This window comes from Spinacia oleracea, chromosome 6 (assembly GCF_020520425.1).
Source record: "Spinacia oleracea cultivar Varoflay chromosome 6, BTI_SOV_V1, whole genome shotgun sequence".
Taxonomy (NCBI): Eukaryota; Viridiplantae; Streptophyta; class Magnoliopsida; order Caryophyllales; family Amaranthaceae; genus Spinacia; species Spinacia oleracea.
The window spans coordinates 20,335,920-20,352,837 of NC_079492.1; the positions used below are offsets into that span (position 1 = coordinate 20,335,920).

General features: G+C 36.3%; 2 protein-coding genes across 6 annotated transcripts; one reads left to right on the forward strand and one right to left on the reverse strand.

Moving 5' to 3' along the window:
• The first annotated feature begins 495 nt into the window (after nt 1–495).
• On the forward strand, nt 496–2,555 carry LOC110803255 (uncharacterized). Its single transcript, XM_022008749.2, has 4 exons — nt 496–608; nt 698–1,282; nt 1,412–1,475; nt 1,824–2,555. Exons 2-4 carry the CDS (start codon nt 720–722, stop codon nt 2,283–2,285), a joined length of 1,089 nt encoding a protein of 362 aa, XP_021864441.2. The 5' UTR covers nt 496–608; nt 698–719; the 3' UTR covers nt 2,286–2,555.
• LOC110803254 (pentatricopeptide repeat-containing protein At1g28690, mitochondrial) lies at nt 1,679–9,388 on the reverse strand. Of its 5 annotated transcripts, none has more exons than XM_056830845.1 (4): nt 9,051–9,387; nt 3,816–5,746; nt 3,639–3,712; nt 1,679–3,554 (listed from the first exon to the last, which is right to left on the reverse strand). In XM_056830845.1, the coding sequence occupies exon 2, from the start codon at nt 5,715–5,717 to the stop codon at nt 4,098–4,100; it is 1,620 nt and encodes a 539-aa protein (XP_056686823.1). In that variant the 5' UTR covers nt 5,718–5,746; nt 9,051–9,387; the 3' UTR covers nt 1,679–3,554; nt 3,639–3,712; nt 3,816–4,097. The 5 variants fall into 5 exon arrangements, with proteins under 5 accessions (XP_056686823.1, XP_021864440.2, XP_056686821.1 ...); XM_022008748.2 differs by having other exon boundaries at nt 1,679–3,306; nt 3,491–3,554; nt 3,639–5,746; XM_056830843.1 differs by having other exon boundaries at nt 3,639–5,746; nt 9,018–9,388.
• Between the last annotated feature and the right edge of the window lie 7,530 nt (nt 9,389–16,918).

Genomic DNA, 16,918 nt, shown 5'->3' on the forward strand with positions numbered 1-16,918 from the left:
TCTCTTGGAATAAAGAGAAGTGTTAGCAGACATACCAAACAATACAACACTTTAGAAACCGATCTAACAGTGACAACCGTCATTCGATCTTGCAGAAAAAATCTATAGATTAAGGTTCATTTATTTGTAGGAGTCATAAGTTTCTTATAGTACTCAGTTGCTAAAGATTCATGCATACAACTAATTGTGCTCAAGTAATGATACACTAGGAACAGTTAGTAGGAAACTGATTTATGCATCCTATTCCATTCGCCTCATAGTTGGGAAGTGGGGGCTTGGTTCCATGTACAAAGATCTTGTATTTTCTCATCACGGTAAGTAAATAGAAAAATTTGGCAATATTAATCCAAACTTTGGTCGATTTTCTTTTATTAAGCCAAACTACAACATATTTTTTTTAATAAATACCACATTTACTACCCCAACGACTTTATTTTATTAAAATTTTATATTTGACCAAATTTTAATTATAAGAGTTTTTTGGTCAAAATAGAACAGGTAAGACGAGAAGGGAAAAGGAGTACTATAAATTAACGTGTTTGAGTAGGAGTAGCTAATTACTCTTACAGTTCACATATTCTTCTTTCTTTTGATAAATTATTATATCTGTAAGTTTCTCTTGTTCTTTGTCATGTAAGATAATTAGTTGATAATATTAAAATTTAATGAATCTCATCTCTGTTTGTCATGATAATAGGTTGGGATTGAATCATTGAAGTATGGCCGAGGTACGATCACAGGACGATCTTTTGATGTTGACGGATGACAAACAGTTGCGGAAGCTTGCAAAATTACTAAGGAACCAAGAAGAGCCGCTGAGTTTCAGCATAAATTCGGAGCCAGATCGGGCAAAATTCCTGGAAGAATGCAACGATGCATATGATATAGTGATTATACTACTACAAAACAGCACTGATTTGCGCAACAAGCATGAGGCGGCAAGAGCCAGCAACAGCAAGAAAGCTGACATAGCCACAGATATTCAGGATTATGTCAAGTATGGTATTAATTTGGGACTGCAGTGTATTCAGAACTGCGGTATGCGTGTTACTGTCGTCGAAAAACTTAAGACGCATTTTGACGACCTGTCTACTGAACTTAACATGGCCGACTCTAGAGATATGAATGATTTTGAAAGTTTGGCTGAGGAAGTGTCGTATCACAAGAATTCTATGTGGGAGTATACAACCAACATGAGAAGTAAAACATCCCGCGCTCAATCAAAGGCTTATTCTGATGTACTTAAGCTGCAAGGCATTGAGTTTCCTTCCCTTGTTGACAGGTATTTTTTATCGATTTTGTGTTAACTTATACTACGAAATTACACATCAATATAGACTCAAACCAAAATCATTCCATTTCGAGCTGACCCGATTTTAAGACTATAGTACTAAACAACAAATGAATGCAGGCACAAGAACATGCTTGGATATAAGGATGAATTTGAGTTTTTGGAAGAAGACCAAAAGCTTGAGGTAACTATTAACCAGTATATTTTTCTTATAAGTATTTTGTTTGTTACCAATTTTGTTCTGTCTTTTAGATCTTTGTCACGTACAGATTTCGGTGGCTTATAAAGAATTTATAAATTAAACTTCTTTAGCTGCTTTCTTTTCGGAGATAAATTAGATCATGGACAAATATGCATGATACTCACTGTATACAAAACGAATAAGTATACAAGTAAAAAAATATGAAATTATGATAAATGAACGTGAGATATGCATGCGTTGACTAATGACCACTCATGGCTGGCCTGGTAAAAATATTCAGTTCAGTAATAAGTAATGACATAGATAGATGAACTTGATTCCTTCAAACAGGTGTACAATAGCATCATCGAGGAATCAGGGCGTGCAAAGATGCCAGCCATTTACAGGAGGAGCAAGACTCGGGCAACATCAGCAGGTGGAATAGCAACAATGGCTGTCACTGCGGGCATGATGGCTTGGGATATATTCACATCTGAACACAAGCTTGAGACCGTGCTTACCACTGGCGTATCATTGCTGTCAGGAGCAGTCTCTTATGCTGTAAATGTGGCAGTTAGTTCGGCAGTGGGAAGCGTGGTAGCAAATACACAATTGGGAATTCTTTTGGTTTCATCGGCTGGGTTTGTGGTTGGTGCTTTGGTTGGTATTCTATTTGCTGCAGCAACTGGTGCTATTCTTGCAGCTATACTAGGGACTGGCGGTAAGGTTCCCCAAAACTTGGATAATCTCAAATTTTATTCAGCTACCATGCCTAATGGCATGGCCCTTGCTAACGAGATCTCACACGGTTGATCGAATTTCAAAGGCACCAGTTGGAATGGCAGATTAATGCAACTTAAACTCGATGATCTCCCGAGTAATAAAGAAAATATGTATTCAACATACATATATTATATATATGCTTTGTGGATTGCTAATAATTTGAATTATGTTGTTTCATGTGGTGTTAGGCGTGAGCACGCTTGTCTTGCTCTGCTGTGCAAGCATCAGTATTGCTTGTATGAATGTTGTTTGAAGATCAAAAATCGATGTGTCCAAGTATTGAACTCTGTAATTTGAAAAGTTTTTCCATGTTTTACTGTCCTTCCCAATGTCGCAATGTCAAAAATCCAACACAAGTACTTAATCTAAAATGAAGAGTCCAGACACCATAGACTTGATTGAACTGCCTTGTGAGAAATGAGAGATTATCCCGGAGAAAAAACTTGATTGTCTTCTACAATTCTCCACAAACTTTATTAATTGATGCGTAGATAGTTAGATTGTCTTCTACTCATACCAGACAATACCGATTTACCGAAGCAAGATATTCTTCCCACCGCCGCACATTTAAAAAAAAAACCAAAAACTTATTTGTGGAGTATGTGGTGCTGTGATAGTTCCTACAGACAAATGGTTTGTTGTAGCAAATGAAAATCCCTTGCTGCTATTTGATGGGACTCTTTGCACAAATTGAGCAAACCCCACAGTCAGGCATCAGCCATACAGGCATATAACAGTGTTTCTGAACTGACCTGAAAACAGAAGCTATTCATCTTCCCTATTGTGACCTAAACCAGTTGACCTGAACACCCCAGCGAGATTTTCCTTTAATTTTCCACCTCTATTCAGCTTACACCAGCCCGAACCCGTTTCAGACCATCATGGGTTCCTGTCCCTAACTTGGTTTACAGAGTCCCACTTCTCAGCAGCAGCCAGAGAGAACCCTCAAAAGATCAATTACGCAAACATAGTGTTCCATCCGAGGCATTAATGAATAGACCCTCTCCATACATTTAAAGATCTCCCAATACAAACCCAGGAAATGCCCTCACTGAGATAGGACACAGGAAATGTCACTATAAGGACATGAATAAAAATCATACTGAAAATATAAAGCATAAACCAGGTGTTTTAGGTTACACAATTATAATATTAACATGTGAGCTTAAAAGAAAGACACAAGCCCTTTCAAATTTAGGTCAGTAGTTCTCTTAGACGATTATCAACTTACAAACCTTTTGCACCCATCCGCAATCCTGCACATTTCTTCGCTAGTCCAGTGCGATGGAGATAATCAACCTGCACAATTGAATGATCAAAAGTAAATTTTTGAAAGATAAACTCAAAGTACCAATTAAACGATGTGTAGAAACCAGACCGTACCAGTCCTAAATATTTTCCATAGGCATACTTCAACATGTGATGCTTGTTTCTAGATTATGTGGCAACCCCTGCAACTATAAGCTTAGTTGTCACAAACAAACAGACCTCACTGTTGTGGTCTCTTCGCAAAAAGAGCAAAAAAAAGAGCTAGCAAGTGTTTGCCTGAACAGACTGCACCTCAAGGTCCGTTAAAAAGTGTAAACCGGCCTCAAAAAAATCTTCTGCCCTTTTCTCCTTGTTGCAAATTTTTAATGACATTATATTTGCCATTTCCAAAAGCCATTCTTCTGCAGACAAATCACCAAAGGTGATTATCAGAAAAATCATGCGGCTGTCATCTTTTCTTGCCAACTTAAATATTCTGAATTTCTGATGCATTCATTCTGGGCTGATTCTTGAGCCATTACATACTTTCTCTTAGTATGATGTGATGTCAAAATCCATTTCAAGTATTCACCTTTATCTTAGACCAGCATCAAACCGTTTCAGCCCATCCTTGGTTCCTGTCCAACTCAAGCCCGTATCTTTTGATATCCCTCTTCGCTTCATCAGTTCCCTGACTTTATTTGCAGAGTCCCACTTTCCAGCAGTAGCCAGAGAGTCTGATAGGGCAATGTACGAACCCGGCCTCCCATCAGCACACATTTTAAAAAGTTCATCTGCAGCTATACTTGCCTTTTCAAGTTCACCATGCAATTTACATGAACTAAGCAAAGCAGCCCAGACATCAGAATTAGGTTTTCCTGGCATTCTCATTACAAATTCCCATGCTTGCTCTACATTTCCAGAGCGCCCTAAAAGATCCACCATGCAAGCATAGTGTTCCATGCGAGGCTTCAATGAATAGTTCCTTTCCATGCTTTCAAAGATCTCCCACCCTTTGTCTACAAATCCAGCATATGTGCACGCCGAGATAACACACAAGAATGTAATATAATTGGGTTTTATTTGAGTCTCCTGTCTCAATTTACCAAACATTTCAATAACTTCATAGGGTTTCCCATTCTTTCCATACCCATCAATCATGGAAGTCCAAGAGAATATATTCTTTTCAGGCATGTAATTAAATATTTGACGCGCATCATCAGTTCTCCCACATTTTGAATACATATCTATTAGAGCACTCCCAATCTTCACATCAGTAAAATACCTAGTTTTCATTAGATGACTCTGTACTTGTTGACCAGTTTCAACGAATGTCAACAGAGAACATGCTCCAATAAGACTGGCAAAAGTGGAAATTGTAGGTAAATAACTCTGTCTTTGCATCTCAATAAAAATTCCAAGCGATTTCTCCGCTGTATCTACTGATTTGCTATAACCTTCAATCATAGCATTAAATACCACAACATCTTTGTCAACTATCTCCTGGAAAAGTAACTCAGCATCCTCCATGTTACCACATTTTAAGTAACCGGATATCAGTGAAGTAGAACATATGGCATTCTTTACCAACATCGAATCAAACACACACCTAGCATAACCAAGCCTTTCAGATTTAACATACATATCTATTAAGGTAGCAAAAAGAACAACATCCACAACACTGTCATATTTTAGAATCTGAGCATGCACCTGTCTTCCTATGTCACAGGTCAAAAATAAGGGAGCAGGTATTGAAGCCCAAGCTTTCAATACCAATGAATGCGTAAAGCTGTCAGGCTTTTCATCAGAATTGCACATCTGTCGAACCAAGTCAAATGTTTCCATAACTTTTCCATGCTTTACATAAGCATTAAGCATATAATTATAAGCAGATAAAGATGGGTCAGGCATCTCCTCAAGCAACTTTCTTGCATATTTCATAAAGCCGGATTTCAAATGAAGTATGAGGAGTTTGATGGTAATGTTCTTATTAATTTGACAACCTGCTTTCAGAATATGGCTATGAATCTTTAAGCCATGTGACGGTGAATCTGAATTAATGTACTGTTGAAGAGTGGTTGACAGTGAAATAGAAGTTGAATCTGAAGAGCAGGCAGCTGCTGGTGCAGTAATTGAGCTGGAAAATTGGAATTTCGGCACATGCAAATATGAGAAGCAAAAAGATCTAACTTGGGATATGTTGGTCCTTCTCATCTTACACCATATCTCTTTCTCACTATGACCTGATAAGTCAGAATGTAACAATTAAAATACAAAAATAAACTTTCGACAAAACGACAAGCAATAAAGTAAATGTTTTCAACTAAATTTAATTTTCAATATGCAACCTATAGAAGTTATTTTTAAAATTAGAAAGTAAGAGACATTTTCAACAGAACCACGAATAGCATTTCAAATAATTTCAGTGTAGACAACCATCAAGGCATCACCAAGATGTTGTCTGAGTTATGCACAACATACATTACAATTATATATAGCAACCTAAAACAACACCAGCATCAAATTAGATGGGACAAAAGGGTTTGAGTGTACACAGCCTTATCCCTCTAATGGAAAGGTTAACATCAGACCCAGGACTCCTAATGCAGCAACCATCAGCTACACCACAGATAATAAACACATATAGTCTCATAAGCCAATTTTAGTTTGTCCATTATAATTCAAAACCTAAAAATAATGAATCTCTCGACCCCAATAAAAATGAAGTATTGTTCTTTTATAAACTATTGTATCTTGATAAAAACCACAATATCAACTTTCATATCAGCATCAGCTTGATAAGCGCAGTCTTCGACCAAACTTCAGAAAAGGTGGCTACTATAAGTCTAATGATTTTTGGCACTCACAGAGTCACAGAGTCCCAGAGTTACATTTTCACGTTCAAAATTTCCATGTGAGATCAACTTTTAAATATCATAACTTAAGCACAAGCGGGATGTTGAGCTAAAAGCAACCCCCAACAAGGTGCACGGATTGTACAACCTACTGAAATAGTATTAGATCTAAAGGAAACTGGTCTTTCTACAGAACACTGCAAAATACTTGTATGTTCAACACAATTAAATAGTTTAACGTTTTGGCAAGCTATAATGATTGATGGATGAATTATGCCTTTCAATCTCTATTTATTTCACTGAGTACAATCACTGTTAAGCTATTATTTCTGAACCATACCACTAGCATACCACTATTGACAAATCTTAGAGAATAGGAAATCAAGTCAGCCATCCAATATTGGACAATCGAATACCAATTCTTCCTAATCCAGCTATTGTGTAGTGTAAACTACACTGGTACACAACGATACAACCCAAAAGCAAACCTACAATGACTTCTGACTTCTGAGAGCCTTCAAAAAGATCCTCAATGGAATCAATGCAGAAAATATATTCTTCTTTTAATGGTAAATCAGATCATCTACAGTATAAGGGGAAATAAAGGCACTGGCTAAAAGCAGTTCACACGACTATCTAGGAAAAAAGAAGCAAATCTTGTGAAAACTATAAATCAAAGAACATCAGAATACTAACTCAAGCTATCCGAAGCAAACACGTCACAGTATCTCACCTTGGAAAAGTCCAATATTACAAAAGGGATATAAAAGACAGGGAAACAAAAGCAACTAAAAGAAAAGCAAGCTTTATACCTTAGTTTTAAAAGTGCACGCTTTTCGTAGGCGAAGCGCACCCTGAAAGAAATAATATATTTTCTTAAGTTCAGAAAATATGGAAAGAAAAAATGAAAAAATAAAAGAGAAATCAAAACGATGAAAGAAAAATTCAAAATCCGACGGGAGAAATCCGGTGAGAAGGCTAGAGGAATCCGGCTATGGGAGAAAATTGTTCTAGGGTTTTAAAAACGTAACCCCCCAAATATTCGTTTTTCAAAAAATGAAATCACGTGATACTTTAAAATAGAAGATTATAATCAAGTGGCTTTATTTTTTATAAAAAAACAAGGGTCTGATGTGCCCAGACTACAGAAAGCGCAAAAACGCTAGGAAACTCAGAAGCACCGAAGCGTTAGGAAGCGCACGCCTCCTGTATGTCGCTAGGCTTCGGCTGGCAGAAGCGTTCTGTGAGCTTCCGAGCTTCTAGGGCTTTAAGCGCAAAAAGGCGCGCTTTTTAAAAATAAGCTCGGACACTTTATAGTTGATGGATGCTAAAAAGAAACAAGACTGCATTTTCAACTTTGTTAAATGGGCCTAGGCCGCACCTATCAAGGTTCAAGGAAAAGAAACGAACAACCTATAAGCCTATGTGATGTTCCAAACCCAAAACCAATTGCATATCGCCGGATCAAGCCCTCAAGCTTATAAGCTAGTATCTTTCCTCTTCAATTTGGGACTACATTAAATGTGCATTTCTGTTGAAGCTTACGTAGTTATCCCTAGAGGATATAATATCTTATGTGATAGAGTTATGTTATATCGTATCCTCAATAGTTTCACAGGGGGTCTTTAACAAAATCAATACAAGTATACAACAAGTTTGAAAAACTCAGGACATACTATTTAAATGAAGCAAAACAACATTCAAAGCTTTTAAGAATTAGCTACACTGTTAAGCAGATTTGAACATATAACTTCACCCCCAATTCAAATAACATAACATCTTAATTACTAAGGCATCTTAATTACTAACATTTTAACAACAAACTTATAAAGTTAACTACACAAGAAAATGGGTTTATAACAAATAACATCAGTTTACCAAAATCATCGATACCCAACAAAAATCATGTGACGAAGATTGCATCGTTTGGTTACCACCCAATTAATTCATAATATCAGAAGAACAAACAATGACAAAGCAGATAATGAATATTTTGACAGGTTCAATGAATTGCAAATAAATTTTATTTAATTAGTAAAGGAATTAGCTTTAAATTCCAGTTCTCCAAACACCCCTAATCTGCTTCAATACTTTGTTAAACTGAAAAAAGACGATTTTTGGTGGAAATTGCAATTTTAAATTGGATTGAATTTAATTTTAATTTAATTTGAATTTGAATTTGAATTTGAATAGAGGGGGGTGGAGTTCATCTTGTAAGATTTAGGAAGTGATAGTGTGAAAGATGGCCTCCAAAATCCGGCTTCAACGATACACCGGAAGGAACTAAGGGGTCGTTTGGTTTAACAAATTGGAATGAATTGGAAAGGATTCACATACCATAGATTGGAAATCCTACAAATATGGATTTGTTTGGTTCAATATTGGAATGGGTTCTATATCCTATTTCTAGTGTTTGATTCACTCTTGGAGGAATTAGTTTAGTTTTATTTATTTAATTTAGTTTATTACTCCGTATTAAAAACTAAAAAGTTGATAATGTTTTACAAAATAATACTTGCATAAAATTTCAGTTTTCCTCCTCAATTAAATATAACTAAAAATCAAGTTTAACACAATTTATTTAAAGGAAATGAAAAAAAGGTAACGTGAGTTGGTCTTCCAAGCAAATAATCAACAAAGCGAAGAACCTTTGGTTCACCTTTAAACACTAAACAAAAAACACTAGACCAACCATAATCAATATATCTGGAAAGCGTCTTGATGGAAAAGCAGCTCCAGACTCTAGGTCATGTTGTCGGAGTACGAAGGAAACACCGTTTCCAAGCTTCTATCGTCTTCAAAGTAAAAATCTGAAGAAGCAGGCCAAAGAAGATGAATTATTACAGGTGATGGGTTGCCGGCTTTGGAGGTGGTGGGCAGCCGGCCGTCGGATTCGGGGGTGGTGGCCGCCGTTCAACTTTTAACGCCTCCTATCTCTCCTCTCTTTTGTGACTTAGGGTTTGTGACTTGAGTGGAATGGAATGTAAAACTTGGGGTGATAGGTGGATATGAGATTTTAGGGGATGCAACTACTATAACCCACGTGCGATGCACGATATCTATATCTATCTATCTATCTATATATAATATACTAAAAGAGAGGAAATTAATGTGGTGATGACAAATGTCACTCATTGATTGGCCTCTCTTTTAATATTAATTATTTAATACATAATTGTTTTTGTTATATTTTACTTATTGTATTTTAGGTAACAATAACTAATATGGAAAAATAGATAAATAATTAAAAGATTCATCAATATTTTTACTAACTTATGAATTTCCTATATGTATATACATAATCAAATTCTACACATAATCTAATTAAAAAATACATTACATATGTTAGGTTAATTATTTGAAATTTATACGGTTTATAACAGCCAATATATGACATAGAAATTAGTCAATAACAAAAACTATTATATAATCTATTTAGCTTATGTACTAACCCGAAGTTTACCATTTATACCTTAAGCCTAAACAGTTAACCGATATTTGCATGTCATTCTAGGTTTTATATATACGTAGTGTATAAATAAATGGTTAGTTAACCAATATAATTGATTCATCACCAGTTAATAATACATTTGAGATATTATACACAATATTTAACATTAAGATATATTGTTAAAACCTTATATTTGACACACTTTCCAGAGATATTAAGTTTTAACAGGTGTAAAATATATAGAATATTAGTGCATACGTACTGTAATTTAAACATTTTACCTATAATAATTACTCCCTCCGTCCCTTAATACTCGCACCGCTTTCCTTTTCGGGTCGTCCCTTAATACTTGCACTGCTTCTATAAATGGATATTAAAACCAATATTATATTATTTCTCACACTTACTTAATAACCCCACCTACACCCCCATTCCCTACAAAAAATCATTTAAAAATTCACACCCCACTCATCACTCCCCACCTCTTACACATTTTCCACTAACTATATTAAAAAAAATACCCCACTATCAACTAACACCCATTAAATTAATAAGTCAATTCAAATGCCTTAAACTCCGCACCGGTCAAACCGGTGCGAGTATTAAGGGACAGAGGGAGTAAGTTTTTTTTAATTGGTAAAAGGTAAAGATAAGATTTTGAACTCTCATATATTATACGTTTGTCAAGACACTAGCTAAAATCTGACAAGCTTCCTACAAAAAAATAATTAACATATTTCATAATTTTTTTGCGTAAAACCTTCTAATTACTTAGGGTAATAATCGATTATAATATGAAACTACATTATATCCCGTACACACACAGATATTCTCAAATTATTATTTGATCGGTCATGTTGTTTACTCCGTATAAAATATTTCTCCCCCTAAAGCTAATGTATGATTTATAAATCTTGAACGTACATACTAATTCAATCATCTAATATGAAATTTGAGAAACAATTTCAATTATTTTTTCGTTTAATTTTTATATTATTTGTTTCTTTATTTTTTTATCATTTGGTGGGTAATATATTTTACATTATAATCCACTGAATGCAATTTCTAATAACCAATACTCTGTATAGAAAATATTATAATATTTGAACTTGTACTATCAAATCAATTATTATAATACTATCAACTGTTTAAAATTTTGTGTCATATAATAAATACGGATATGTATAAAAACGTTAGCTCTTGATTTAACATATTTAACAAGCTAAGGTTGTCTCAAACATATTTTAGGCTCCATGTTAAATAAAAAAATGAGCCCCTTGGCCCTATACTTTTTTCTGACTTAGCCTATACTTTTTATTTTAATTCAAAAATAATTTTTTTTCACGTTTTCATTATTGTAACATTTTTACACGAATCCGAAATAATCATTTATTCCCTCAAATAGAGTATTATTGAAGTCTTAACTATTTCTAATATCATAAAGATGATTAAGTTTCCTTATTATGTTTGCAACAACAAAAATATTTTTTATATGTTAATATACAAGATTTAGTTAATATTTACTCTGTAGCGTATATATAAAATTTCGTGCAAAATTAACATTTTGATATGTAGATTGTGCATCACACTTGATGATGGACGAGTTAGGATTTTAGATAAGGCTGACAACAAAGATAAACGTGAATGATTGACTAATATTGACTAATAAATATAGATTTGGTGATGGTGAACCGGTATAAGGATAACATGTACCCACCTTGGTTATGCATGTGGCGAGTTTACATTTCTTGGATTTAGGCCACTCACCCAATCCTAATTATGCATGTCACTTTTAAATATTTTATCAATATTATACCTAATACAACTAATTTTAATAATGAAGTTATGTCAATATATTCAAAAGTTAGGTAAAGGCAAAATGACTTATTTACAAAATACAGTGATGTCACTATGTCAGGTTGTCCTCAGAGCTAGATTTTGAAGGAAATAATGCCCTTGGTCCAAGTATGCATTCTATGTTAAGTCTAATAAATGCGGTTCAGTATTAATTAACAAGTTAATAATTCAGTGAGATCAAGTGAGCTGAATGCCTAGCTAGAGGCCGCTTTAGTTCAAGTGGAATTAATGATATTAATCCACAGCTTACTCTTGACTGAACCCGTAGGGTCACACAAATAGTACGTAAACGGATCAAGTATTTAATAGCATTAAATACTCCATCTATGAATATTCGGAACCGATGGATCTTGGTTTCAGTGGGAGCTAAGATCGTCACAGGCAAGGAATGAATACTCCGGAAACGATGATATTGCCGGAAACGGAAATATGGATCGTATCGGAAATATAAATATTATCCAAGTCGTAGATGTTGCCGGAAACGGAAACATGGTACGTGTCGGAAAATATTATCGGAAATGGAAATATTTCCAGAATCGGAAATATTGCCGGAAACGGAAATATTGTCAGAATCGGAAATATTACCGGAATCGGAAAATAATTCCGGAAACGGAAATATTAAATATTTGTTCGAAACGGAAATTAATTCCGGAATCGGAAATATTAAATATTGTTCGTATCGGAAATGAATTCCGGAATCGGAAAATTTAATCGGAAGCGCATCGTACGAATAAGCATCGGACGAGGCCTGCCGGACGAGGCCCAGCACGAAGCCAGGCCATCGCCCAGCAAGCCAAGCGCGCCGCACAAACAGCCACGCCAGGCCCAGCGCAAGGCCAGGCCCAGCAGGCTGCGCGCAGCGCGCAGCGCGCACAGCGCGCACAGCACGCGCAGCGCGCAGCGCGCGCGGGCGCTGAGTGGGCTGCTGCTCGCGCGCACGCATGGGGCCCATCGTGGCTGTCGTGCGTGTGTGTGCAAGTGTTTGTGTTCGTGCACGTTTCCTAAAACATGCAGAGTTCGGTTAATGATTAAATTCCTAATTCTATTTGATAAATTAATTAAATTAGAGTTCTTGTAGGATTCTAGGTTTAATTAATTTGTATCTGAATAGGATTTCGATTCCCTTTCCATACCGCTATAAATATGAGGCTAGGGCTCACAATTTATAACACAAGTTTCAAAGTATTCAAAGTGGATTTTTTGAGAGAAAAATTCAGTCACACATTTGCCTATAAAGTGCCGAAAATAATAGTACCTTAAGGGCGATTCTAGTTGGTCAATCTTAAGGCGGATCCGGACGTGCTGTGGACTATCTACGGAGGGACGACACTTGGAGTCCTAAAGACTTGTTCTTGTTCGGTTCGGGCGCAGCTAGGGAAGGCACGCAACAAAGAGTATGCATCTAATCTATGCTAAATGATTATGTGTAAATAATATGTTTTCCTGGGTTTATGGTTTTTCCGCATGATTTATGAATTGTCATATGTATCATAACCTAACAGTGGTATCACGAGCCCCTTATTATTTTCATAATCTAAATTGCATGAACATGGTTAAATATTACAAATTTGCAAGAATTAAAAGGGGTGATTAATTTTCGTAATTGTTAATTAATTGCAAATTGCGTTTATTTAATTATACGTACGCAGTTTTTCGGCAGTTTCTTCGTTACTCATCCGAATTGAGTGATTTTTGTGTCAATTCCGCATGTAAAAGGCATTCTAAAATTTTGACAAAAATAGTTTTTTTCTGCCGAACCCAGAATTCTCAAATTCGAAGCCTAACTATGACTTTTCGAAGGTTTTAGTTTTTCGAATGCAAAATTTCGTAAATTTAAGATGTTAAATTAAATATTTGCGATTCTTGTTGATAAATCTTGAATTTTTGATTGACCTACTGCATATGTTTAACAAGTTTGAATGCCTAGTCTTGTTAATTATGCAATCTAATTATTAATTATGATTAATTTGTTGAAAATTAGAATAATTTAGAATTAATTTGATTTTCATAATTAATTGTAATTTAATTAGAAACCTATGATTAAAAACCACCATAAAAATTGTAAATTTACGATAAATTTAAAATTTTATGACCTAGACTTGAATCCAAAACAATCGGAAATCAATTGGATAATAAATTTTCGATTTTTCGCCCTAAAATTATGAAATTAATATTATTTATTAATTTGTCATTAATTTTAAATATAAATTTTAAAGTTTTATGCGATTCGTTCATAAAACTTGCACGCACGAAGCAATGGACGCTTCGTGTTACCCTTAAGGGGTGTTGTATAATGCGGGCATGCGACGACGAGCAAGGGAGCTCGTCGCCCGTGCGGCACGAATGCAATGAGCAAGGGCGTAGTGCACGAGCACAAGGCAGCAGCCCTGCCTTGTGTCGTGTGCCACGACCAATGGACGAATGGGCATGGGCGTAGGGCGAGCCAAGGCAGTCGCGTGTGGGCAGCAAGCGAGCTGCGCCACAACGCGCGTTGCCTCGCACAAGAGCGCGCAGCCTCGTGCGCAGCGAGCGCAAGCTCGCGTGCCACGAGCGCTGCGCCTAGCATTGCTCGCGCGCACAGCGAGCGATGTCGCCCGCCCAGCGAGCGATGTCGCGCGCCCAGCGAGCGATGTCGCGCGCCCAGCGAGCGATGTCGCGCGCCCAGCAAGCGATGTCGCGCGCGCACTGCGAGCGATAGCCCGCGTGCGATGAGCGCTGGCGCGCGCAGCGAGCACCAATGCGTGCGGAGGCTTGCGATAGGGATGCAGCAGCTATGCGACGAGCGCATGGGCTGCGCGCGCATGGCCAGCGATGGCTGTGTGCGTGCGGCCCATGGGCATGCAACGCGTAGGGTGTTTGCGTTACGATTAGATCGTTCTGAATGTTTAATTTGAAAATTTCAGTTCACGTAATTTTAATTAATTTTAAAATTAATAATTTAAATTATTTTCTTGGATTTTAATTTTGAATATTATAATTATAATAAATGTTATTTATTCTAATTATTTTTACTAAAATTAAAATCATGAATTAATTTAAATGCGACTGAAATTAAATTAAACTTTTTGGATTCAATTATAAATTTATATGAGCTTTAAATTTTAATTAAATTTGTATGTTTCCGGTTAGACTAGAAATACATTTTTATGTTTAAAATTGGTAAAGCATATGAATTTATTGGTTTAAGTGGGAGCGCTTTTTAGTCATAAACTCTTGATTAGGTCTACAAATCCTTAAGGTTAAAACAACTTGATTAGAATTAATAAGGACTGAATAATTGGTAGATTATTGGTGCCCTTGATTAATTGCTGCAAATGTTTACCTGATGCATAATGTGTTTTACTAACCAGCTATGTGGGCCATTCATGATAATGAATGGGTGAATGGTATATATTGTATATGTACTGTTTTGCAGGTTATGAAGTGACTAGTATGGCCCAAATAGGATAGAAAATATGGTCTGCGTACCATTAATTTGAATGTAATTGGTCTAAAGTACCAAAGTTATTTTTCAATTCAAATATGGTCTGCGAACCATCAAATAGTTGTAATTAGTTATAGCTTATCCTATTTGAAGAAAATGGTGCCTCCCACGGAGATTTTCAAGACGGACTTTGAAGTCAAAGCTTCAAGATGAAGTCGGGCCATACTAGATCACAAATATCTTATGCATGTTTTAAGTTATTTATTGTTTTAAATATGTCTTAAAATGCATGAGATCAAAAGCTTGATTATGTTGCATGATTAAGGATTTTAGTTCACTTAAAATCTAACCAACATAGTAAGAGCCTTAAGTTCCAAACTTAAAAAATTGAGTTAAAAGGTGCCATGCCAAAATATACACTTGCTTGGATATCCTTTACATCAATCTAGTAATAGTTTTCGCTCAGCGAGGTGTTACTTATTGGTCCTAAAGGGGCAAGGTACACAAATAATTGTGAGTACATGTTAGTTTTGGTGAAACTCAACGATATAAGTAAGGAGTCCTTTTATGTCGTGGCAAATTCGATAGGTTTACCTAATAAGTTCTTAGACGTACCTATCAACCAAGAATAGTTTCTAGACTATTAGCAAAAGGCTTTTGCTTACCTAAGATGTTCTAGGATTAAGTCGACAAACTGTGCTTAGTTCTTCAATGATTTTAGGATCTTGGAATCATTTTATTCACACCTGCCGGAACACATAATTTGAATAAAATGCTTAATAAACATTGAATTATGCATGTATGCCAGAATTTAAGTTTATTAAGAGAAACTGTGAATGGTTATTTATTTGTTTATTCTTTTCAATTGTAGTTTTTAATATGGCAAACAACAATTCATTCAACATTCGATCAATTCTCGAAAAGGAGAAGTTGAACGGGAAAAACTTCCTTGACTGGCAAAGGAACTTGCAAATAGTTCTTATGCAGGAAGAAAAGGAGTATGTCCTAGATGAGGCGATGCCCGAAGCTGCAGGCGACGGGGTCACTCAGGCAGCCCTCAATCGTTGGATTGATGCCAACAAGGATGTGAAATGTCTAATGCTCGCCACCATGAGTGCGGATCTGCAGAAAACGTTCATCAACTCAGATGCTTTCACAATCATCAGTGAGTTGAAGAACATGTTCCAAGATCTGGCTCGAGTCGAAAGATTCGAGACTCATAGGCAAATTCTTGAGACCAAGCTTAAGAAAGGCGAGCCCGTAAGTCCACATGTTCTCAAAATGATTGGACTCATTGAGAATATGAGTCGGCTGGATCAGCAATTTTCTCAGGAAATGGCTATAGACACCATCCTCCATTCTCTTCATAGCGGGTATGATCAGTTCAAACTGAACTACAGTATGAATAGTCTGGACAAAACGCTCACTGAGCTTCACGGTATGCTGAAGACCGCTGAAAAGACGCTCAAAAGTGATAAGCAGGATGTGCTTATGGTGCGTGGGGGCAAGTTCAAGAAATCTGGAAAGAAGAGGAATGCTAAGAAAGGTGGCAACAAAGCCAGCCCAACTAAGCAAACTGGCGCCAAATCTGCAAAGAGAAAGGTCAGTCAACCCACTTCTGAATCCGAATGCTTCTACTGCAAGAAGAAGGGGCATTGGAAGAGAGATTGCTTGAAGCTAAAGGAAGATCAGAAGAACGGAACAGTCGTTCCATCTTCAGGTATTTTCGTTATAGACTGTATACTTGCTAATTCAACTTCTTGGGTATTAGATACAGGTTGTGGCTCACACTTATGTTCCAATCCACAGGGACTAAGAAGAAGTAGAA